Source organism: Parasteatoda tepidariorum, chromosome X1 (assembly GCF_043381705.1).
Source record: "Parasteatoda tepidariorum isolate YZ-2023 chromosome X1, CAS_Ptep_4.0, whole genome shotgun sequence".
NCBI lineage: Eukaryota > Metazoa > Arthropoda > Arachnida > Araneae > Theridiidae > Parasteatoda > Parasteatoda tepidariorum.
Window position 1 is genome coordinate 74,863,375 of NC_092214.1, and position 26,201 is coordinate 74,889,575.

At 25.7% G+C, this 26,201-nt stretch overlaps 1 protein-coding gene across 2 annotated transcripts; it reads right to left on the reverse strand.

Annotated features, from left to right (window-relative positions):
* Nucleotides 1-269: 269 nt before the first annotated feature.
* On the reverse strand, nt 270-24,801 carry LOC107452121 (RA domain-containing protein rau). Of its 2 annotated transcripts, none has more exons than XM_016068436.3 (9): nt 24,581-24,801; nt 12,554-12,745; nt 9,928-10,132; nt 9,055-9,232; nt 7,726-7,810; nt 7,192-7,258; nt 6,476-6,608; nt 5,164-5,288; nt 270-3,502 (listed from the first exon to the last, which is right to left on the reverse strand). In XM_016068436.3, the coding sequence occupies exons 3-9, from the start codon at nt 10,078-10,080 to the stop codon at nt 3,365-3,367; spliced, it is 879 nt and encodes a 292-aa protein (XP_015923922.1). In that variant the 5' UTR covers nt 10,081-10,132; nt 12,554-12,745; nt 24,581-24,801; the 3' UTR covers nt 270-3,364. The 2 variants fall into 2 exon arrangements, with proteins under 2 accessions (XP_015923922.1, XP_015923923.1); XM_016068437.3 differs by having other exon boundaries at nt 12,634-12,745; nt 24,581-24,728.
* Between the last annotated feature and the right edge of the window lie 1,400 nt (nt 24,802-26,201).

Genomic DNA, 26,201 nt, shown 5'->3' on the forward strand with positions numbered 1-26,201 from the left:
GTGTTTTGCAGATACATTATTTACACTAATAATTTACAAGCTAGTCAATAGACTTTGGATTACAAGACTTAATTATTTTTAAAAAAAATAACATTCATTTCTATTTGCTATAACATTCTACAAAGATATACATATGTAGATTTTGGTATGAAACTATACATAAAAATAAAATACTTTTATATCTAATATTTCATATACGTTTTCCACAGAATTAAAAAAATAACAAAACAATTCATATTGATAAAAATAAATTTAGATTGGAACTAGTGTTTTATAGCAAAAGTTTTATTATTTCAGATATATAATATACAATGCATCATCATAAGAGTTCAAAATATTGAGACAAGATTATTTTCATTTTGTCCCTTTATTGACAAATATTGCAGAAACAAATTGCTGTATTGACAAACATTTAAAATGTGATTGAGGCAATTTTCTACAAACCTTTTTACCATCTTTTAAAGATACTGTGGTGGTTGTTCAAAATGATTGGTTTCATCAAAGGTTTTTGAAAAAGAAACAAGGTAACTAACAATTTTTTTTCGGAATTGAGTAAAAAGGAAATTATGTAAAACATGTATTTTTATGTATAAAACCAACAGACATAGATTTTTACCAAGAAATACCAAGTATCTGCCAGTATAGCCAGTAAGTAATAAGCAAATCATTAAGAGATAATAGCAAGAGATACTATCCAAATTTATTATTAGTTTAGTTTCCTGAAAATCAGATGCTTGATGCTTATTAAGTTTTTGAAACAAATAACTAAAATAAGGTGTATTTGAAACAAATAAAATTTTTTAATCTAAGTAGCTTTTTAAGTTCATCACAAGGCATATAAAATAACTAGATGTTTTCAGATTCTTAACAGACTTTACTCATTTTATAACAACTTAAAAAAAAAAAGAAAAAAAAAAGCTCAATTTAAATGTGATTTTATAATTTAGAGCATTAAATCATGAGTAAATACAAAATATAGAAAAAAAATTGAGCTTACATTTTAGTTATAGTTGGGATTAAAATTAAACAACAGAAAGTGAAATTTTGAGACGGCAAATTTTGCTAAACAATGATTTTATAAAATTTTCATACAAATACACAAAAAATATATATATTATTTGAAAATTGATTTAAGCTCAAAGGTTTTAATATTTTTGTCTAGTCAAATGTATTCATTTTAAAGCAATATTTTATCTAATTATATAAAGGCTTACACATGAGTACATTCAATTGTGCAAATGGATAAACAAAATAATGCAATATGAAACCATCACCTTAAAGTAGGTGTTTGTATATAAAAATTCAATGACATGATAGAACATAGTGCAATATAAATGATAATTTGAGATCTGTATATATATGTTCACTTTGGCTTAATATCACATTTAGCTCTAAGTAATGAAACATTTATGATAAAAACTGGTTAACAATCACACAAAACCTTTATAAATCTTTGTTTAAAAATCACATAAATAATAATTTTTCACAAATTATCAAATAGTTTGCGAACGCTTTCACATGTTTTACAATTACAAAAAGTAGAATGAACAGTCTTAAAATACTTCTTCTAAAAATGGTCGATACTATACAACATTTTTACTTTATTATTTATTATACATTAATGCTCTGAAAACATACAAATAAAAAGAGCAAACAGTTATCTGAAAATGAGTAAAAACAATTGATGAATGGAAAAGTTCGTAAAAACAGTCTAAATGAAACAAAATAAAAAATTAATGACTTATGCTAATACCCTATAAAACTAAGATGGACTAAAAATATGACAATGAATATAACTAACTGCCTGTTAAGTTTATAGTCAGTAAATAAGTTACAAATAATGAGAGATTCAATAGATTTCATCTTGTTTTTCACCGTTAGTGAGTAGTAGTTATCCTAGGGGAAATTATATATTTCTATTGCAAATGTCTCAGAAAATTTTTATATCATTTTGATGTGACTTTGTTATTAAATATTATCAACCAAAAGTATTGTAATAGTTGTTTTATTTTAAAAATATTTTTATGTAACTGCAAAAAGTCCAATAAAATATCAAATTTCACAGAGCAATTACACCATACAAGATATTAATAAGCTTTATCATATAAAATAAGCCACATTAAAATTGGATCACAACTTTCTGAGATATTTTATTTTCATCCTAAATGTATTCCCCCACAAAGACAGCATTAAAGTAGAATAATAGGGACAATGAAGTAGAGAAATGTAGAAATGAAGTAGAAAAATAGGCACAATATCTTAAGGCACATTAAAGGATAAAGTTATTAATGAAGAATTCATATAACAATGAGTATTTCTTAATTAAAAATTGCACTGGAGGTAAGGCACTTATTAGAACAGAAAAATTAGCTTCTACAATTACCAGAAAATCCAACATTAAGTTGTTTACTTCTATTTCCCAATTTAAATTAATTGGAAATGCTGCATAATCTCTAATATATTGCAAATTTTTATTGTAACAAGCTTAAATAAAATGGTAATGAACTTAAATTAAAAAAGCGAACTTAATCACCATTATTTATTTTTCCAACATTAAAAAGATTTAGTTAACTTAATTTTGAATGCATCATACTGTGTTATTACAGTAATGAGTAAATTGTACAGTCATGGTGACATACCTTTATAAGTGATTTTCTAAACATAAATGAAATTATGTACATTTTATAGTTGACAGTAAATTTACATGACTGGAAACAGCAATAATAAATAAATCATGATCAGGTACATAAAAGTTCAACAACAACTATAGGGAAGAAGTTAAGCTCTATAAGAACTATTGTTTTAACAAGTATACACTTAAAAAGTTAGAAAATTGCAAAATAAAAAAGATAAATGGCTTGTTTAAAAAAAATAGCTAATTGTTTTAGACTTATCATAATTTGATAGCTAAGGAAAAACAAACTCATATAAATTGCAGGACAGTCAATGTCTTTAACATTCCTGTAATAACATAAAATTATACTTGATGGGAGGCATTGTAGCTGTCCATATACTTTTTTTAGAAGATAATTTTTTTAAAAAAAAATAAATTCATATCCTAGACATTAAAACATCCTTATAAGGTTGAGTAAAATACTAACAAATCGAAGAATCATTAGTAGAATGATATCAAGTAGACATTTGTTCATTTCTAAAGAATGACTCAAATAATAAAAAAGAAGTGACTGGTGCAATACATAGATATCAATCTACATAAAAATTTACAAAAAAAATATGTAAAATTATTTGCACAAAAAATTTACAATACTTTATGGTGTAAAACAATACAATGACAAGAATATAAATTATGTAAATGAAGAATATTTTAACAATATAAAATACATCTCAAACAGACTAGTAAACTTCATATATAAAAACAGTTTTCATAAGTATTAAAAGCATCTTCATTTTCTGAAAGTGCTTGCAATCTCAAATTATTTTTTTCATAAATCCACTGTACATTTGTCCGATTAGATTTCTCATGGCTTTTAAACCAAGGCACCTGCAAAATGTTAAAATAAAAGATCATTATAAAATAAAAATTATTTACACAACCAATTTAATTAAACAAGTAACACGCAAACGAATAGGATCAAAGAAAACTTCAACCTATAAAATCACTATTAATTTCAATGTTTTTGATTATAAAATAATAAAAATTGCCAGATATTTTAAACAATACACATTAAATAAAATGTCCTATATACGTTTTTTTAATATTCATGTAATCCAAAAAATGCATTTTTACAATCTTGAAACATTATGGATTGTTAAAATTTTAATAACAAGCAAGCAGTCTTTTTTTCTTCTTTTGCCCAGATACATTTCCTCTAATTAGGATAGTCAAATAAACCTAGTTTACTTTGCCTACTGAGCAGTTCTCATCCCTAAACATCATTGTTTTGTTTGGAAGACATTTTTATCAGATCTTTATAGTATATTTATTAATGTTTCATTTTATCACTGTTCATACACTTCATGAAAGACAGTTTTAGCTTTTCCAAGACAAAGAGTTCAAGAAACTATGTGTCTGCTCTTAATTTTTCTAACCACAGTATGCTTTTTATTTTTATACTGCTTGACCATTTAGAAGATCTGGTTCTACCTGCAAAAAAGCTCAGAAATTTCTTATTTTTGACAGTGAATTTTTAGATTTATGTTGTTTGAGGACATTTTCTATTTCTCTTTCCTTTTCATTCATGGATATCTATTCATAGCATTAATAAGATAACTTTTTAAAGTTATTCAATTTTGGCTTTAATATCTTAAACTTTTGAACACTTGGGCTGAACCTGTATATATGCATATATTGAATAATCTCACTTCTAAATTTGTAACCCTTATTTAATAATTATCTTTTTTAATTCTTGAATGAAATTTCACAGTGGTGCAGAGCAGTTGTTTTTACTGTATGTTAGGTATATCTATAATTTGTTCTGACGTCATATTTGTCTTATAGTTTTTTAATCTTGTCATTGAGCCCAGCATTCAATCCAATCTACTTAATATTCAGTATTTCTATTATTGTTTTACATCCACTACAAATTAACAATGATTGTGTAGAAATGACTATTATTTAGGAAACTTTTAAGGAGATACAAAATAAAATGTAAATTACAAGGCCAATAATTTCTTTTTTTGGAATGAAAATATTTTAACAGCGACAATTTCCTTTGGTATGCTTATCCTCCATATAAATAATTTATTTTTGCTTATTTCTTTACTTATTATGCTTCATGTAAAATTCTATTTCATCTTTTTATCTCCAAAGAAAAACATTTTAAAACAATACCCAACTTTTGAAGCATCTTTAAGCATATTACTAATAAAAACCATTATGATGGGATTTTTTTAAAAATGGATAAAGTAAGACATTAAAAACTACTGATTTTATGTTTCAATCAAGCTTTTTTTCTTACTAATGGTTGCTCTGAACAATAAAAGTTATGGATTATTTTCCTTCACCCAATTACAAAACAAATTAATGATAAGTAATTGAAAATGAATAATTAAAATGAGGTGTATATGCAGCAGTAATTCTTGAAAACATTAGTATCAGTAAATTTTTATATTTTGGTAGAACTTTACACACCATAACTGTTTTTTGGATATAAAATAGCAATATAATAATGCTAAAAATGTATAAAATTAGTAAAGAATTACCTTTAAATTGATTTGCTTTTGAAATCCTTCCACATTTCGCCGTAGTTGAAATGCAAACTGTTCTTTAGTAGGCCATAGTTGTTGAATTTGAAGAGGATATTCATTACTTAATAGTTGTCTTTCATCTACAACAAAAAATACCACATTGTACATTGCATCCCAGAAAGAATGATATGGAATCTTAAAAAAGCCACATTTTACGAGAAAGCAAAATGAAAATCCACTTACATTGTGAAATCTTGACTAAAACAGTTTAGAAAGATTAATTAGTAGAATATGCACCTTTACTAGATGGAAGTTAAATTATTTATTTATTTTGTACTTAATAACCTTCAAAATTAACCTGAGTAGATAGAACAAAATCTAATTCATGCTCCAGACATTAATAAAGGAGTGCAATTTAATTCAAAATTATAATATTATATTACTGTAATTATGAATGATATCGCAACTCAGTAAAAGTGCAATATAATGTACAATATATATATATTATAGGCTAATCAAACTATCCAACTCTAGACAAGTTGCAGAAATCACAATGAAACTACTATGCTCCATGCAATAAGCTTAGTAAATACCATTGGCAGTTTGCAAAGAACAGGATATTCCAATTAGCCAGCACCATATTTATTCATTCACATATACATATATATAGTGTTAAAATAAACATATTAGAGAATGATTCAATCCATCAGCACCATTTGTAAATAAATTTAAAACTTTAGCAATAAATTTTCATAGCTTTTGTAATAAACATGTCAAATGTTTTTATACACCAGTTAGCATTTCCGAATAATATTCTTTTCAAATTATTTTTCTTATGAAACAGTCTATATAATAGAAAATTTTAAAAAAAATTTGGAAATAAAACAGTAAAAAATGATGCTATTTACAGAAATCATCAAAACATGAGGTTTCACTGGTGCAGAGAGGTGTTGTTAAAAAAATATAATAATATGTGTAGCCAAATTAAAGTTTTAAACAATATAATAATCATCAAGAAAACTATTATACTTTTGCATTAAAGGAATTAGAGAAAAGTTTTTTAAAAAGGGGAGCAAAATTCCTTAAACAAAACTCTTAAAATAGGTTCAGCAATTTAAGTTTAAAAAATCTGTTCTTGTTGCATCAATTCAGAAGGATAATATTTCTGAAGGTTACATTATATGCATGCAGCAAAATTTCCATTATGGACATAATTCAAGCTCGGAAATTTTTAAAAAAAAACCTATGTACTAAGTTCGAATAAAAAATATACTTTTAGTTTTTGTAGTGTATATATTTTAGTAAAAAACAAAAAAACTTTACTTACAGTCTTTATTGCAAGAAATTTCATAAATTGAAAAGTTTTCAATTGCTTCCCGTGAATTGTAGCAGTTTAAAACTAGTTGAATTAAATCACTAGTGGTTGTTTTATCAGATACCAGAAGACTTTTATATAATGACTGTAAAAGTAAAAATACAATATTAAAAAGGACCAGAATAAATACTCAAATATATACATTCATTTAACTAAAAGATAATACCAATTGAGAGGTTAAATTAAATTAATTACAAGGAATACCTTAAATTTTAAATTTTCAAACAAGTTATTGTTTCAATGGAGAATAAAATTATTAGCAAATTTTATTCTCCTCCACAGAAATTGATTTCAATTTAGGTTGCAATATATTAAAAACTGATGATAGTAGATATAAAATAATATGGCTAATTATGACCCAAAAAGGGGCTACATTATGTTTTCTCTTAAGTTTTGAACATTTTAACAATTAACTCTTTCAGACTGGTATACAATTTGGTTTTTACACCAGAGCAGAGAGAGACTAGCTAAAATTTATTAAACAAGAAAATAAAAGTAACTAAGTTTACTTATAAAAGTGCAACATGGAAAAAAGGATCAAAACATTGCAAATCAAAGAAATAAATATATAAATTAAATTACATTAAAATAAAAATGATTGTAACAATACCAAACAAAAGAAAAACAAAACAAAATTGAAAAAATATATAATTTAACAGATTCCTCACCCCGGCCATCAAACAACTGCCTCCAAACACTTTCACTAAGCCACCTCTTCTCATTTTTAAGGAAAATCTGTAAATATAAATGTGAATAATATACATGAATAATTAATATATATATATCACACAATCTTACTACTGACAGTATTCAGTGTCATTTAATAAAAACTAACAAAATGAAAGTTATGACATTATGCAGCTGCTATGCAAAATGTTTTGAATAACTTATGATTTGTTTGTAACATGCAATTATCAGGTGAAAACAATCTTTTGGGTATGAATTTAAGACAATATGTTCCCTTTTTATGGTTAGGCAAGTTATTAATACAAGAACCCAAAGAGACATAAAAAACCACCTTTACTCGCAGAAACAAGGTGAAACATTTGGTCTAAAAAAATCCCCATATTTAAAAAAAAATTTCTTCCCCTTTTCAATGAATAATAGGAACTATTCATTGTATTTGGCCTTTTTTCCTACTCTATTGGTGTACATCTGCATTCTTTCAGACTATATTCTAGAAACAACCAAAATTAGCTTACTTAGATTCTCCTCTTGGATGACAAACTTGAAGCTCAGCTGGATGAGCATCATCTTCCAAGCTAACAACAGATCTGATTGGAATACCTAACAAAATTCAAATATTTTATTTACAATGCACATACTAAATATTAACTAGTTATTTTGGTACTATTTTTCCCGGTACATTTAACCAATTTTGGTCTAAAAAATTTTGTTACAGAAACAATATTAATTTTTTTCTCGTAAACTATCTGATAATATTTATTAAGAGGCTAAATAAAAATAATTTTTAAGACACATTTCAGTTTTTGAAGTTAATGTTTTTAAATATATAATGTATAAATAAAAGACTGATTCCCAAGGATTTAAGTATTAAGTCAATATCTTTACTCTGTTTTCATTTTGCCATTTCACATTCAAACAAGTCAGAGACAATGCTTGAGAATCAATATGTTTACAGGTTTTTAGATCTTTGCAAATAAATTTTTGCATCAGGTAGCAAGGCTACAAACATATTTGAACTGTTTTCTCAAAAACTCAAGCCATAACCAATATTTATGTATTTATATTAATATGCAATAAACTCTCAAATGCTCAGAGAAAAGTTTTCATATAATTTCAAAAATTAATTTCCTTAACTTTTCCAGGTATTTAAAGAAAATTTCAAAAAAAGTCCAAACATTTTATTTTCTTCAACAGAAAAAATAATTTTTTTTTAAATTCTAATGTCTAACATTAGATTTTGTAAGCAACAAAATATCTCTACATAAGGATACCATGAAAAGTTTTACTGAAATGCTGATTTTTTTTACAAGGGATGATTGTAATAGATATGATTATTTAACTAAAATCTCAGTAATTGATTACTGTTAGTGAAGCTGGTTAGTTCAAAAATAAAATTATTATTATTATATTCCAGGTATAAGAAAGGATTTTGTAAACTATTTTCCCTGATTTTTTGGAGCCTAAGTCAAATTCCCTGACAAATGTGAGAGCCCTGTCCCAGCATCCTTCAATTTTAAGTTTTTTTTTCATGATAAATTTTAAAAATAAAGCTTATAAAATTTAAAAAATATAACTAAGCCACCTTATAACTAAATATAATTTATAAACAATACTGCAGCATATATTTTGAGAGAAACTCAAAACATTCTATTAAAGTGGTGCAACAGAATCGAAATCCCTACTATGAACAAAAATGTTTCAAAAGTACTTTTGAGATTTTTTTTCTTACTATTTCTACAAAAGCTACTAAATATTTTTAGGGAATTTGCATGCATTTATTTAGAAATGTAGTATTTATAGATATCAGAAAAATGAAAAATAAACCTATCCAATGAATGTCATACCTGTTTTCCGAACCCAAACTTCCATTGTAAGATAAAATAAATTAGGGTCTCTATGCTTCACTTTGAACTTAGACAGCAACATCCTCACAACATCTTTGCTAGTGGTCTGTGGAGTGATACACAGGGTTTTGTATTCCATATCTGCACATAAGACTTTTGTGTACACTTTAATGGTTATCTGTAAAAGATTAAAAATATAACTTTCTTCCACAAACAACAAAAATACACTTTTTCATAAATTTGTCATCTTGAACTGTAAATTGTATGAAAAATATATACTAACATAGCTGCCAACATGGATAGGAAGAAATCCAGTAGACTTTGTAAAATAAAATAAACTTCATGATAATAATACTAAATATTTTACACATAGGGAATTTTAGCATTATCAAAATAGGAAAACTGGAATATTATACAGTTATGATTAGCAATAAATGAACTTAAAATGTTATGCATTATGTTTACTCATAATTTTGAACAGTAATAGGCATTTAACTCATCAAAGATAGTTAACAAATTTTTTTAATTAATTTAAAAAAGGAATTAAGAATAAAAATAAACTGAAAATTTAAGAATGAAAAAGTTTTAAACTGATTTCTATAAACGAGGCTCACTTCATCCTATATTAATAATATTTATTGAACATTCAAACAAGAAATAATTTGAGCAAAAATTCTATTTCAATAAGGGATGCTTTTTTAGAAAACTTACTCAATTCAAGGGAATTTTCAAAATGTATAAAAATCAGGAGAATTTTTATTAAACCAGGAGAAACTAGCAAAATCCAGTAGTCTACTGGAAAATCCAGTAGTAATGGCAGCTATGTACTAATAAATAAACTATGAAAGGCTAAGATAAAAACACAAATAATACCTTGGAAGGACGTGAGTCATGTAAGCTGCTAGTACTTGAAGATCTACTTGATTCTTGAATCCCTGAACTGCCAAAACTGGACAAACTAACTGTGTCCCTTGAGAACTGTACTTTATACGGTGACAAATTTGAAGAAGACACGTGTTTCAGCATTCCCTCTACATATCATTTTCAACGACAACTTTTAGCAACTACACAATTAATCCTAAAATATTTAAAATAAAATAAACTTTTCTAAGTTGAAAAATAATTTTAAGATTTCTATATGAATGCTATAAATAAAGTTTAAAATAAAATTAAAATATTATAAACCAGGCATTAGTCAAAATAAAAAGTTAAACAATATACTTAACACGGCGAAATTCGAGCTTTTAGTGTTGTTTTAATAAATCTAATTGGAATTAATGAAGTAAACATAAAACATCTTTTGTTTGCAGGTTGTAATATATTGTTTGAGAAGCAAGTAAATATAATTGTGAATCAATTATTATAAAGAGTAGGGGAGTTGCAATGAGGAAGAGTTAAATTTCTAGTTATTAATTAAATATCTATGTAAAAATACTTTTCATATGGAATTTCACTAAATTTTAGTGACTCCTATACTACAAAAAAGAAAAAAAGAAAGAAAAAAAAGCAAAGCTGTAGTCCAAAGGATGGTCAGCATATATTTGAAATTTGTTTACTAATAAATGAAAAAGAATAGATAATTTTTGCTCTAAAACATTTCAATAACAATTATACAAAAGCAAAAGTGGAAAAGAATTCTTTTAAGGTTAACTCAACAGTATATCGAGATTTCACAAATTTGAGAATGTCGATGAAAATATGTGAGGAAACCAATGACAAATTAGAAAAACCAATGACAAATTTTAATGTTTAATCTTTGGGGAAATTGTAATGTTCCTAAAAGTTATTCAATGTACAATTAATGTCTTTAAATAATGAAGACAAAACATTGCAAGATGAGAGTGACTTATAATAATTTAGGTTGTATTTAATGAATAAATTAATCTACTCAAGAGCTGATGAAAATATGTGGAAAAAAAACCAATGAAAAAATTAACGCAATAATTATAATTTAGCAAAAATACACAATTTCAAGGAGAAAAAAATAAACAAACCCTACTATATCCCAGAAAAGGGGTAAAGTGGGTATAGTTCTAAAATTAGTGTATATTTCAGTTCAAGAAAATATATACATAATTATTATTTTAGAAATAAAAATACTCTTAAATAAATATATCATAATTATATCTTAAAATTAAATGTTAAAAAAAATTTTTTTTGTATTATTAAATTACAGAGTTAATGTTTGTGGCTATTAAAATTAGGTTTCACACTTTGGATGCAGTATATTTTGCTAAACTCTAAGCAATTTCATCAAAAAAAACTGTAATAGTTTTTATAGCAGACATGTATTTTTTATTCAATTTAATTATTTTAAGGAAATTGTTTTGTTTTCCATGAAAAAATTGCAATATTAAGGTAGAAACTTGCATTAAAACTCATTTGTACCTTTAGATATGCTCACTAAGTTGTACCATCATGCTATTTTGGTAACTTTCTTAATTGTATAATAAGTCTGTCATATTGCTATTTCTCCCATCATTCTTCTCTTTAAAAAATAAAATTTAAAAGAAACTTTGTTTTTAGTGTTAAAATTACTATGTAAGGCTGTAATCAAACAAATAAATTACATTTTAGCTAATTCATTATAAAATAGAGAGCATTAGATACATATTAAAGCTAACACAGAAATAAATAAAAAAATCTATCATACAATACTTAGCTAAACCTAACCATATACCTATTTTACCCCACCTCAAAAAACAATTCATAATAAATAGAATTTTGAAATTTATTCTTGCATTTTTATGTAGATCTGTTCTTTAGATGCCCCTCCAGTTTGAACTAATATTAATAGTTTTTACCAGTTTTTAATGTTATTAGAAGAAAGTTCATGAACAGGTTAAACTAACATATTGAATAAGTTGTTCATAAACAGATAGTTTGTAAGCATAAAAACTGGAACAAAAATGCTTGCTGCAATCCCAGTAAATGTCTATGCAAATATTAAACAAACTTTCTCAATATAAAAACGAGGAAATAGATGTTTTTTTAACATATACACATTTTACCCCGTGTACTCATTTTACCCCATCTGTATGATTTTTCCCGACTTAGCTCACAATTGAGTTTGTGAACTGTAAAACTTGATAACTGAAATTTTGTGGAGAGGGGAAACGAGAACACACTTTTGTCTCAGAATTCTTAAGCTAAATATTTCACATTTTCCTTGCTTTCTACATTAATGTCTTGCCTGAAAAACAGCAAGTTTTGGATCTGGGCAAAACGACTACAAAATGCAGTTATTTCTCATGAGTTTATACACATTTATATATATGATGCACATGCCTGAAAATTTATTAAGGTCAGAATAATATATATAATTAATATATTCAAAGCACAAATGATTTAATATAAATCAAAGAAAATTAATTTAATCGGAATGTTTTAAAACACTTTTATTAGGTTATTTCTACTTAGTTAATAAAATTTAAAACATTAATACTAAATATACAAGAAAAATATGTTGAGTAACTGTCAGAACATTTTTATTTATTACCTTGGAAGAGAAAATATCATGAAGCTGCTATTTCTTCAGAAACTGATATATTATTGTATCCCAGAAATAGTTAGACTTACTGCTTTTCCTTAAAACTGCACTTTATAAGCTAATAAATTTGAAGAAGACATGTATTTCAGCATCTTCTCTACAAATCATCTTCAATGCTACATTTTAGCTATACTCATAGTCCTATAATATAAATGCTTCTTAATACTGAGAAACAACACTCACTAATAATAATTTTTATTTACTCGTGAATCTTTAATTACAAAATACAGCTTTATTTACAAGTATAATGCAGTAAATGGTTAAAAATATTCTAAATCAGATTTAAATAAAATTTTTAAGTTTACCAAAATATAAAGATTTAAAACAAAATATCATAATATTAGACGGTATTTGTTTCAAATAATAAATGGCTTATTTAGGTTAATAAATTTACAAGTAGATTCTGATTTTATTTTTTTGCATCCACATTTAATACCTCACTATCAATAATCTCATTTTAGCACCTTACATAATGTTTGGTAAAAAAATTCAGTTTTTCAAATCAATTACCTCATTTGCACTAACAATTTCACATAATTAAGTCTGAAATGGTTTATATAAGACAAAAGTCCTTTGAACATTTTCTACTGCTTCAACAGATATCCAATGCAGAAACTTTTTTAAAATTACTCAGTATTATAAAAGGTAAGTTCTGATTATTACAATATACTAAATTATAGAGTAGACAAAAAATATGCAATGTATATGTATTTTGCTTACACATTGTATATGTATACAATGTGTAACAAAAAATACACAATATATATCTATATAAATAAATGATAAAAAATTCTATATTCTACCACACAGTCAATTTTAGAAAATTTGGATACAAAGACAGAAAATTTGGTAAGTCAAAAACTAGTTTTGTATCTTCCAAAAACTGCTAAATTTAAAGAAAAATGTACTGATATGTATAAAATTCTATCTATGCATAACATTCTATACATTTTAATTCTTATAAAACTCTATATATAGAGTTTTATAAGAATTAAAATCACTTTTTAAAAAAATTGACAATTTTTAGAACAAATATCCTCAAAATTTGGTAAAGCGAAAGGGTTGAAACTAGTTACAAGAGTTAATGAATTGCTTGCAGAGAGTTTTTTAATTGAGATTTTGTATATGAAGAAAGATTTTTATCGCAAATTTCGTTAAAATTAACCTCTTCATTACCTCGGTGTACATATGCGGACCTTCGCTTCTTCGCTAACACATTAAAATAAAATTTATAGTTTTACCTTTATTGAAATATTTTTAGATGTTTAAGGTATTTGGGGATTCCAATTGATGTAGAACATGTAAGTTATTTGGTTAGAGTTCTACACAAACAGAATTAATTTTCGAAAAATGACGCCAAATCCATGTGCATGAAAACATAAGTAATTTTAAATATTTTATAGCTTAGTTATTCTGAAAATAATATTTTTTTAATTTTGACTTAGTAGTTGTGTGATCTAAATGAAGCTTTAAATTTATTTTTACTCAATATTTAAAAATAATACAATCGAGAACATGCAGGTAGGTCCATGTATGTGCACCTTTGTATGTATGGCGAAATTAATGACAGCATAGTAGTCAAGTGAAATCTCATAGTATTATGAGTATTTAATTTCATATCTATTTAGTAATATTTTTATGTCTACTTTAATTAATTGTTTTATGTTTATACAAATATATTTAATAACTTTAACTTTGTGTTTTTTTCTTTAATTTTGAAATGTTACCCCCAAGAATTAGATTTATTTTGATAATTATAAGAAGAGAAATCAAAATTATTAAAAAAGCAATTAGAAACTATATTTCGAGTGGAAAAACGTGCTATGCAGCAGAAATTCCATCAGAAAATTGAAACCAATAAAATATATAAAGAAGAAAACAATGAAAAATATGACAACCTAAGCTGATGTCATCAGGGGGTACCAACCCTAGAAGTCATAAAAGCAAAATCCTTTCTATCCAGAGCATGACAAATATCTAAGTTGCTCTCTCTGTACCCCAAAGGTTTTGCCAGAAGTCCAGGTAGAGAGAAGATAAAATACAAATTACAAAAACCAAATACAAAAGTATAATTCTTAAACTAACACAAAGGAAAACAATGTTCAAAAACTTACTTAAAAATAATAAATCCTAACCAAAAAAACACAACACATTACAGATCTTCAACTAAAATGAAATTAACGAAAAAGTGTCCCCTAATTTAATGCACAGAAGGAAGAAAAAAGAAAAGAGCAAGAAAGCTGTGCCATCATTAGTAGAAATGCTTAACTGGGGCAACTCAGCTAAGACTCGATCATGCCCTATTAAAAGAAAAACAGAACTAACAATTTTTAATCATTTCTTTAATTTTAAATTCAAAATTACAGAAATTAAAAGGAAAACCATTACTTTTCAGATTTTTTAAAAGATTTTCAGATTTTTTTTCTGATTTTTCAGATTTCTTGAAAGCATTCAACATTATTGCAAATTTTATTAATTCCAGACAAGTGATAAAAGACTAAATTTTTGAAAATTTTACTGCAGAAATCGGTATCAAAATTACGGAAAAAAATAATTTTAAACTAAAAAGCTTTCCTTTTATCATAAACACCAATTTTAATTTGGTTATTAGCAATATCAATTTTAAAATCTAAATATTCAACATTTAAGCAATTATCATTAGTCCTCTTCAAAACCAAATCTTTAGGGTAAATATTAAAAATAAAATCATAATTATCACAATTAAATAAAATTAAATCATCAATATATCTAAAAGCTTTAAAATCATTAAACTCAAGATACTTAGCTTCAAAAAAATGTAAAAAAATATTATTAACAACTGTAATAATAAACTTATTCTTAAGTATTTTAATTTTCTCAAACAAATCATTATCAATAACGGTAACACTAGGATAAAAACTCAATTTGGAATTATTTAAATAATATTTAACTTTTTCCAAAATCTTTGTCTTCCATTCTGTAAAACCTTCAACCATTTATTTTTATAATTAATGTTAGATTCTTTTCAATAGTTAGTTATTTTGTGTGGTTTGCACAGTTACAAATATTTTTGAAAGTGAGGTTTAATGTAGTATTGCATTGTACTTTGAGAAAACTAATTTTTTTTTTTAAATTTCCTAAATAGTAATCATTAAATCTATTCATCATTTTATTTAAATTGACCATAACATAACAATAGGCACGTTTGTTACTACTCTAAGTGCAATTTAATATTTGAAATGTTCATATTCTTTAACTTAGTTAAAACCAGGGTTAGAAAAAAGTTTTTTTTTTCTATTTAAAGGTTGAATAACATACTAAGTCTCAAATTAATAATAATTTAACCATTAAAAAGTTTTCCCAGAGATTTTCTTAACTATTGATTATTTTTATAAAAAATACCAAATAAAATTCACTTTTCAAAAATAAGTGACCATGAATAAAGTAAAAACTAAAACTTAAGATTTTGAATAAGCATACTTTTTATTTTACAACTCCACTTAACAAGCAACTTTATATCTAAAAAAATTTTTTAGAAGTGCATACACGTAAAAGTTAGCTTACCTTCTAATTGTTAGTGTATATAAAAATTTCGTAATTCAACATTGTCATTATTTAGCAGATTACACTTAGTAGCAGTAATAACAATTAATTGTTCTAAAATAAACATTTCTTGTTTTTTTATTTATTGAATCAATATAAATTTTGATTTAAATGAGTGTGAGGTATTCAAATCAAAATATTTTTTCAATTAAAAAATAATTAAAAGTCATAGAATGATAAAAAAAAATATGAAAAAGACAAATGGACTGCATAAATATAAACATACAAAAATGTAAAGGTATGTTTTAGTACTAACGGCTTGGAAAATAAAGAATAAACTACTTTTTGTCATTTATTTTAACATGATGAAGCTTTAAATTTAACAATATTCTTATTGGTGTATTGCAGCATTAAATAAGAAAGAAAAAAAAGAATTTGAATAAATTTAATTTTTGTCTTTGATAGATTTTTTTTAAATATATGAAAAATTTCATTTAAAAATTACAATAATGAATATAATTTACTGCATTTATAATTGGTTTTTTGAAGAATTTTAAATTCTTCAAGAAACCAATTAGAAATAAATATTTTAAAAAAAGTAAAAGAAAAACTTTAAACTTACTGTTACTAGATTAAATTTGTTCAAATTTGAGTTATTCTTACAATTTAACAATTAACAATTAATTAAAATAGATTTCCTCTGGACGAAGTGCCAACCCTGTTCAATATAAATATTTTTGTGGAAAATCATTTCGGCCTAACATTTAAAAATTGCAGATTTATGCTTCTTTCAAATAATATAGATTTCCAGCAAGAATTAAGCTTAAAATCAGGATTCGTGATTTTTTTTAAAAAAATAAAAAAAATCCGATNGGACGAAGTGCCAACCCTGTTCAATATAAATATTTTTGTGGAAAATCATTTCGGCCTAACATTTAAAAATTGTAGATTTATGCTTCTTTCAAATAATATAGATTTCCAGCAAGAATTAAGCTTAAAATCAGGATTCATGATTTTTTTTTTAAAAATAAAAAAAATCCGATTTTTTTTTTTTATTCAAATACAAGGTAAGAAATTTAATTTATGATTAAAAATACTTTATAAATGTTTAGTCAAAATTAAATTAACATTAAAACAATATTTTAGTAGCTCTAACTTACTAAACTTCGTTATAATACATAGCTTTGAATGCAGGGTTTGAAACAAATGCATGATTGAAATTTAAAGACTAGCTGAAATAGAGAATTTAAAGAGTACTTCAGGGGTCTGTTTAGGTTTTTCTGAGAGATTTATTTTGTGAAAATTTCGGCATAATTTGTGAAAATAAAAAATTATATTAAAAAATCAACACAAAAATATTGTAAAAATATGGATTTATCGTTTCTTACAAGATACAAAAATAAAATTTGAAGTAAAAATATTTTGTGAAATTATTCTACAGTTTTTCCTAATGTTGAAATTGTGAAGGTACCGCTAAACCGTAGTAAATTTGGCTTGAACAGACCCCTGTACTTTAACTATTAAAGCAAAGTTTCAATTAGCAAACCATAATTTTAATTTAACCCTTTGGCGGTTAAGCAAATGGGTAAATTTGGGAGAATGTTTCTCCCCTATACACTATTCAACTATCTATTAACATGGAAAAACCGGTTTTGCTATGCAGAGAAGACTGCATGTTAAAATGCGACTTTTTACGTGCAGAACCGTCAGTGGGTTAAAATTGTGATTTCTTTTTTTTCCCTCTTGATTTTTAAAATGACAAAATAAATGTAACAGATTGTGTTTATAAATGTAGTAATTCATCAAAAAATAAATAAATATTTAATCTATATATTTTTATATTAAAATATTCATTTTTAATTCTACATCAATAAAATATAATGTAGATTTTAATTCCATGCTTTTTCAATCAAAAGGTAGAATTTTAATTAACATTATTTGCATTTTTTTTAAACAAGAATTCATGTTTATTAATTACTTTCTACAGCTATGCAAGTCTATATTATGACAGCATTAAATGTTTACTTTAATCTGTACTTTCAATCTCAAGAATCAATAGATTTTCAAAAATGTAATTTCAAATGTGTTGGAATTTAACACACATCGAGAAAGAAAGTAATTTCGTTAACTAAAATTAATTAATGTAGCAATTTATTTAAAAAAAATTTTAAAACTAAGAAAAGAAATAAATAAAAGTATCAATAATTGAAATACTGTTTTTTAACTTTTAAAATCAATATATATTTAAAAAAAATCAGTTGATTTAAATCAATGATTTTTTTTAAAAAATAATTTGATTTAAATCAACAAACCCTGCTTAAAATTGGAAGACTTTTTCCACTTTTTTAATTTGTTACTATCAAACTGAAAGAATTTATATAAATAATAAAAAATTTAATTACATTAAATACTTAAAAAAAAACAAGCTTGTTTTTTTTTGTTTTTGTGTTTTTTTAAATTACTTGGTTTCAACAAGCCAACCCTGGTTAAAACTGAAGGTCCACATGTACATACTAAAAACTACTAGCCTTTTGGCAGCATAATTCATATTTTGATTATCTTATTATGACTTATGGGAGTCAAATAGAAATTCGGAACAGTAAAATATTTTTTCTGCAATATTTCTGTATACTTCAGTAGTGAAAAGGTTATTCAGGACAAAAGGGTTGAAACTAGTTACAAGAGTCAATAAATTGCTTTGAAAAAGTTCTTAAATTGAGGTTTTGTGTTCGCAGAAAGTTTTTTATTTTATCTAAGTCTGTCTTTCAATGTGAAATACAACTAATAACTAGTGAGTTAAGACCTGTTTGATTAGGCAAATTTACAATCCTTTCTAATTCCTCTTGATAAATATTTATGCAAATCATAATTTTGACTGGAGGAAGAAGAAAAAGAACCAAGGAAGAATAAGAAAAATAAGTTAGCAAAGACATTGTTCTTGGAATAATTATTAAACTTATGGTAGTTAAGCAGATAACAGTAGTTCAGCAGCCTTTCATTCCTTCAGTGAGCTGATAAAATGAGTACCAAGCATGTTTGCATAGATGCCACTCAAAAAAAAAAAATTCAAGACTGAACTCATTTTTTGATCAATTAACACGACCTAGCGTTATTTAGCAAAATTTTTCAGAAATTTATTATAGATCAATTTACATGAGAATGATCCCTTATAAGAATAACATTTAAAAAAAAAAATATTTTCTTTTCTTTATTTTACTTTTTTTACAGCAAACGAAATAAAAATAACAGCTAACCTCATCTTTTTACACCAATCACAATTCATATCTGTATTTATCTTTCACTTCATCATCAAATTTTGTCCTATTTCCATAAATTCCATTTTTCTTAAAAAAAATAATCTTATACTTAGTAATTTTTTTCTTTTTTTAAGGAAAAAGAAAATTTAATTTTTACTTTTAAAACTTAATTTACATAACTAAATGGAAATAAATATTAATTGAAGATTGGATTTCATCCCACTGATCTTTTCTCAAGACTGATTTCAGTTCACAGGACTGAAGAGTGGCACCCCTGTGCTTGAGAACTAAACACTTGGGGCTCCGCACTGGGCTGACCAGGCAACCAGAACATCTGCTCTTGCACTCCAGAGCCCAAAGGTCAAGAAAACTGAAATGGGCACAGTTGGCTTTGCCCCTCCATGGGTTGTCGAGCCACTGAATTTTAATTCAGCAGATAATGTTTGAGTAAGTAGGAATTAAGGAGTTCTAGGGCTAAGAGTTTTAAAATAAAACATTGCTGAATCGATTTTAATTTCTCACAGGACCATTCATTTCGAATACGTCAAATAATGCAACTTGAAAAAGTATAAAAATTAAAAAAGAAGAAATAAATTAACAAAAATTTAAAAAAAAAATATTTATGATGCAAAAGAAAGATAAATGAATTATTTATAACATACATAAATTTTAGTTTGAACACACTCTTTTCTTCTTATCCCAAATAATAAATTTTTGTCATTTGTAACAGATTCAGGGTATCTGCTACATTTTAGATTTTCAAATTCATGACTTTCCATGACTAATTCCAAGAATTTTTTATGACTTAACAAACAGAATTTTTAACAGAATTTTTTATGACGTAACGAAGTTACTATTTTCTCCGACAAAAACACAACAATAAATTTAAAAAAACATTCATTGAAATGATAGGTAAAACCAAAACTGTTATACTCTGCATCTTCATATTTATAGGTTTTAAATTTAAAAAACAGACTAAAGAAAGAGTTGAAGCAATAAAATACAAAAGCGAATATTCTTTTTCCTGCAGAATTACATTCTAAAGATACTTTTCTTGTTCATGGAAAAGGAAAAAAATACTCCTGATTTTTCTGTTCTAATTTCGGAGTAAAAAAATTCGCCAATGACTGGCTTGCCTTTAGCTAAAATTTTAAATTGATAAAATAATAAATAATAACAAAAATTCTGAAATAACAGAAGTTTAAAAGATAATTCGCTCTAGAAATGATGTTTTTTTATTTTATTTTTAGACAGAACACCATAATTTTTAAAGAACAAAATCAAATCAAATCAAATATGACTGTGGGTGGGGATTTTGTTACAAATTCAGATATTCCGAACACTATGAAATTGGGAGGGGGGGTGTAAATTCCATTTTAAAAATTTAATTTTTCGGCAACCTAAATCCATGACTTTTCATGATTTTTTTAAAAATATAGTTAAAATCATGACATTTCATGACAAATTTTGTTTAATACCAAAATTCATGACTTTCCATGATTTTTCAGGACTTTCCAGGTGTGCGGATACCCTGCAGATTACTGTTTTTCTTCTACAAATTAGTGAGAATAAAGAAAGTTTCTCAGTGTTTAAAGGCTTTGAGGTCTCCCTTAAAAATTGCCACTGACTATGGTTTTGTTACACTCATCTTCACTAACATCATTAGCACTTCTTCAGTTTCTGCAATCAGTTTTTCAATCAACATTATACCACAGGTTTCACTATTTCCAACAACCGATGCAGAAACATCAAATGTGATGTTTGGGGCATTTTGCATAAACTGTAACAAATCAAAATTTTCTTCATCATTAACATCAAAAATTTCTGTTTTTCTTCTTTAAGCAAAATAACTTTTTATTTCAAATGTGTGTCATTAACTTCCAAAAACGATTTTAACGAGTGTTATTAACATTATAAAATTATGACCACAGACAGGATCAGCAAAACAAGATGATACATATGGGAAAACAAAAGGTATAGGGACAAAGGATCAAGGTTCAACTGCAGATTAAAATTACGTGTACCAGTGAAACAGATATATGATCCATCTATTATACATGATCATATGAGCAAACTTCATTATCAATCTTATCAACTGCAGTTTTAAGCATAACTGATTAAAATGCATTTAAGCATATCACTGATAATTTCAAATTACTATTGCAAAAAATATATTAATGCTTTTGTTTCAGGGTGTCCATATACGGTGAAATCCCGGCTTTATGCTGTCCATTTTGTATGTTATCCTACTTCTTACGTCATTTTCTGCTGGTTCGTGAAAATTGCTTATACCAATAAGGTCATATTTACCCGGATTTTACGTTACCCTTTATAAGAAAATCCTGTTTTATTTGTTTTTCTAAATGTTAAAAATAATTTTTTTCTAAAAAGCTTGCACAAACTTTTTTTTCGTTTTCTTTTGCTTCCCTTTTTTAAAAAAAGAGACTTGATTATTAGCTATTAATTTAACTTGTAAAACATTCTTTCTATTTTATCCTTAAATCCTTTTGTCTGTGAGAAGGACTTTCCCTTTTATTTAAAATCAGTAGGGTGGTGGGATGGGCAAAGCACGGGAAGAGTAGTTAAAGGAAGTATAAGAGCTTAAATTGTAAAATTTGCAAGTGGAATTTTTTCCAGCAAACTTCAATCTTTGAATCTTAGAATTATCCAATCATTTAAAGAATGTTACACTAAACAATTGGTTAGGTAATCATTTATTTTCGTGATTTGAGTGATCTGCAAGATGCTTCTAAAGCAAAATTAAATATTCTGGAAGCTCTAAATTTGATTTTTATAGCATTGGCAGTATTGACTAAAATGATTTACAAATGGGTTTCATAAAGCTTCTTAGTATTTAATGGGAACATTGGCCCTACAATACAAAATTGAATGTCAGAAGATCTTTTAAAGTCGATGGCGTGCATATCGATTGCAGATATCCCATTACTTTTAGATTTCTTCAACATCTGATTTAAAGCTTGCTTCGAATTATAGAGATGAAGACGATGAAGATAAGTAAAAAATATCAGAGGATATAGCCACAACTGATCAAAAGTTTGAAAGCATGAAAACTCTGAAACATTTGCGAATGTATGCCATAAAACAAGTTTGCAAAAATATTGAAAGTGATATTGTAACAATTGTATCAAAGAACAAAAACTGTTTAAGATTACACTCTTTTTCCAGTAGTTCATCTCATTAGTGTAAATTTTTAAGCCCCAATTTTACGTTATCCCACTTCATGTGTTTTATTAATGCTAGATCAACGGAAAACGTAAAATCGAGGTTTCACTGTAATATGACCACTTTTTAAATCTCTCACTATATGTTATTCACTAATTCTCATCCTAATAGTATTGAAATAAATGATCAATAATTTAAATTAAAACTCAAATACGAAGAAACGAAGCAATGCATTAGTTAAAATAATCTTTTTATTACTTTGTCACTTGTTCATTACATTTGAATCATAGTAAAAAACATGTGTATGCATTAATATTATCTGGATAATTCAAATCAAATTTCTCAGAAATTATTTTCGCAAAACATCTGACCAAGTTACAAATATTTTCTTGTAATCTGTCAGCAAGAATATTTTTAACCTTATAAAACAAGAAAATTATTCACTCACAGAAGCTAATAGTTGAATATAATTATAGACATATTATATCTTTACATTTTATTTATATCTTTTTCTTTCTTGAAATTGTTTTCTTTTCTATAATCTAACCTGCAAAACCTTTGAGAATGTTTCATTGGACCCTAGGACATATTACTATTTCATTCAGTGACTTTTCCAAAAACAATTTATGTTTTACCTTTTAGTATGTAATAAGATAGAAATAGCTAAAACATTGTATTAAATTAAAGCAATTTAATTTTTAGTTTGGTTTCTTTGGAATTGTTGGATTTTTAAATAAATTAAAAATTGTTAATTTATAATTAATTTTAAAAATTCAAATAATTTAATTCAAAAAACATTTTTTTTAAGGAAACAATATATTTTAATTATAAGACATAAAAGGACTTCATATAGTGTATTATTTTTACGTAAAAATTAGCATATTATTTGATGATGAAATTACTCAATATTGAGTGTTTGGTCAAATAAATATTTGTTATTTCAATTAAAGTTAGTACGAGTTCATGGGTTGTTGCCCAAAAGTTGTCAAAACTTTTATTTTATATAAATATTTATTTATTACAAATTAATAATTTTAATGTATAATCTAATTATTTGAATTGGCTATCAAAAAATTTAATTCTAATGAACTTATTTCTTCAAAGTAAAATTAATAAAATCAATGATAAAATGTTTGGCAAAATATCAATCTTTACTTATTAGCAAACTTTCATAACATACATAAATATAGTTAGATAACAAGATAATTTTTAAAAAAATTGTTACCACTAAAAGTTCTATTTGGTTTATAGTAAGTTTCACTTTATTTATAAAATTTGATTAATAATAAATACAAAAAGATATCATTTTCAATATGCTTTCTTAATACATACAGCTGGTGGTACAACAGGTGAACCTTAAGAAATAAAAAGTGCCATATCCAAAGAAATTATACATCATTTGTAGCAAAAAAAGCTGATATGGATATTTTTTCGATTCTATTTATCAAATAAAAGGATTGTATTCTTTGAAAGGAAGAAAAAAAAAACCTAAGGAGCTTCTTTGTAAATTTTTCTATTATTGGATCAATTATTGTTTACTAAATATAAGCATGCTATTAATCAAGTATATTTCAGAAATTTGAGTATAAAGAATCGGACTCAATAATACTTCATTTCATTTCTCATATAAATAGGATGAAGGAACAAAAACTTTTTTTGTTTCCCATCCTACACTGCCTACTATTGTTACTGAGTATGAATTACATTTAGAGATTAACTGGCTTACTATGGTTATTAATTTGATCAGTAACATAATCAGCTTAAAACGTTGCTTAAGAAATATAAAATAGAGGAGAACAAAAATAGCAGAATTATTTAATTAACAGCTGAGAAAAGGATTCAGTTCTTCGTAAAAAGTTCATCCGGTAGATTTTGGGAACTCAAAGTTTGTATAAAATAATCAATTGCTTATTATAATAATAGGTCACAAGACAGAAAATCGATAAAAGTTTAATAGATATTAAATATATGAAGTTTTATAAGAGAAATATAATATAAAATAAAATAAACGTACCATACATCCCACAGTGACGAGAATGACTACAAAAGCAAATAACAACATCCGGCCACACCAGTTAGCGTCTAGGGAATTAGGTAGGGATTTTTCACTTGCTTCCTTTCCCCGTCGGGTATTTTGACCCAGCTACCGGAAGTGTTCCCCCTCCCAACATAAAGAGGCCCCATTCCCATCATGTGTATTAAACATTCGTTCTTTTATAACTCTTCACGGGATGTCAACTGAAGGCTTGGATACATTACTTGATAGTTTTATGCCGTGGCTCTTTTATTTTTGGATCCAAAATTTATACCTCAATAGGGATCTTTGCACACTATGCTAATAATTCATTACAATATGCCTCTGTTAACTTAATATTTATTTGTTTTTAGCCTTCACTCTGTCAGTGCTAAATCTGATTTAATTTAGATAACTGTGAAACAAGAATTTCGTTGTGAAACAAAAGTTATTAAGTTACTAATCTCAGAGTAAAATTTTATAAATCAAGAAAAAAGTTTAAATAAATAAGAAAAATTATAATTAAAGTATTAAGATATTTTTAATCACGGAGAGCCTGAGGCAGCGTCACGATAAGATTCTATTGTTCTTTTTTATGAGTCTGAAATATAATTAATGCCAATAGTGTTGCCTCCGTTGCGTTGCGGATTAAACATAGAGGTTTTATAATCATTTTAAAAGGTAGGTTACTCAATGCAAATGAAAGGAAATTAACGTTAATTAAACCTCCCCTTTGTTTAATTCTAAATCTCCAGAGGAACAATCAATTATAATTAGAAAATTGTAGCTCTCCGAAAATAACATTTAATGAACAGACGTAGCGCAAACAATTTTTTCGAGGGGAAACACACAATTTTTTTTCGTTCAAGAAATCTTTTTTTATTATTATTTTAGTTTTAACAATATATTATGTAATTTCTACTGCATTAATATTTTTATTAATCAAAACACGATTTTGGAGAAGATAAACAAAAAAAAAATAATAATATTAAAATTACATATAAGTATTTTTTTTTTTTTAATCATTTCTTAGCAAAGAGTTATAAGTAGAGCCCGGATTTTGATGACCTAAAAAATCTCGACTAATGCCCTTAAAAAGTGCAAAAAATGCCCTTAAAAAGGGCAAAAAATGCCCTTAAAAATACAAAAATTGCGCAAAAAATGCCTTAAATAAAGTAAAAATATTGAATTAAAAATTTTTTTTGCTCTTTAAAATTATTATGAGTCATTTAAAAGATATAAAGCAATGCAATACTTGTTCTACGCTCATTAAAGTTTGAAAAGTATGTTTTATATCCTAAAATAACAAAAAAAGGAAAATATATTGACACCAAAATATTTTTATTTTGTATAGAAACTTTAATGGATATAACAACTTCCATCTAATAATATTACTAAATATCAGAATTACATTGGATTATTGAATGTTCTTTGATATTTTGAAATGTAAACGAGCGTCTCTTGTCTGAAAGTAAATTTTCATTCCTGCAAAAGCTTCTTTCAACGTCTACTGATGTTATAGGTTATATATTCTTTGGTTATAGGTGCGTACTTGAAAAAGACGGTCTTACTAACTGACAATTCTTCTTCAATTTGAAAAGATGTTGCTTCACCTGTTAAT

Excerpts from the sequence above, each read along its gene's own strand:
- LOC107452121 (XM_016068436.3), bottom strand. The coding sequence starts at position 10,080 with ATGCTGAAACACGTGTCTTCTTCAAATTTGTCACCGTATAAAGTACAG. Across the intron at positions 5,289-6,475 it reads AATTTCTTGCAATAAAGACT|ATGAAAGACAACTATTAAGT; the intron begins GTAAGTAAAGTT and ends TTTTTGTTGTAG. Across the intron at positions 3,503-5,163 it reads AAAAGCAAATCAATTTAAAG|GTGCCTTGGTTTAAAAGCCA; the intron begins GTAATTCTTTAC and ends AACATTTTGCAG.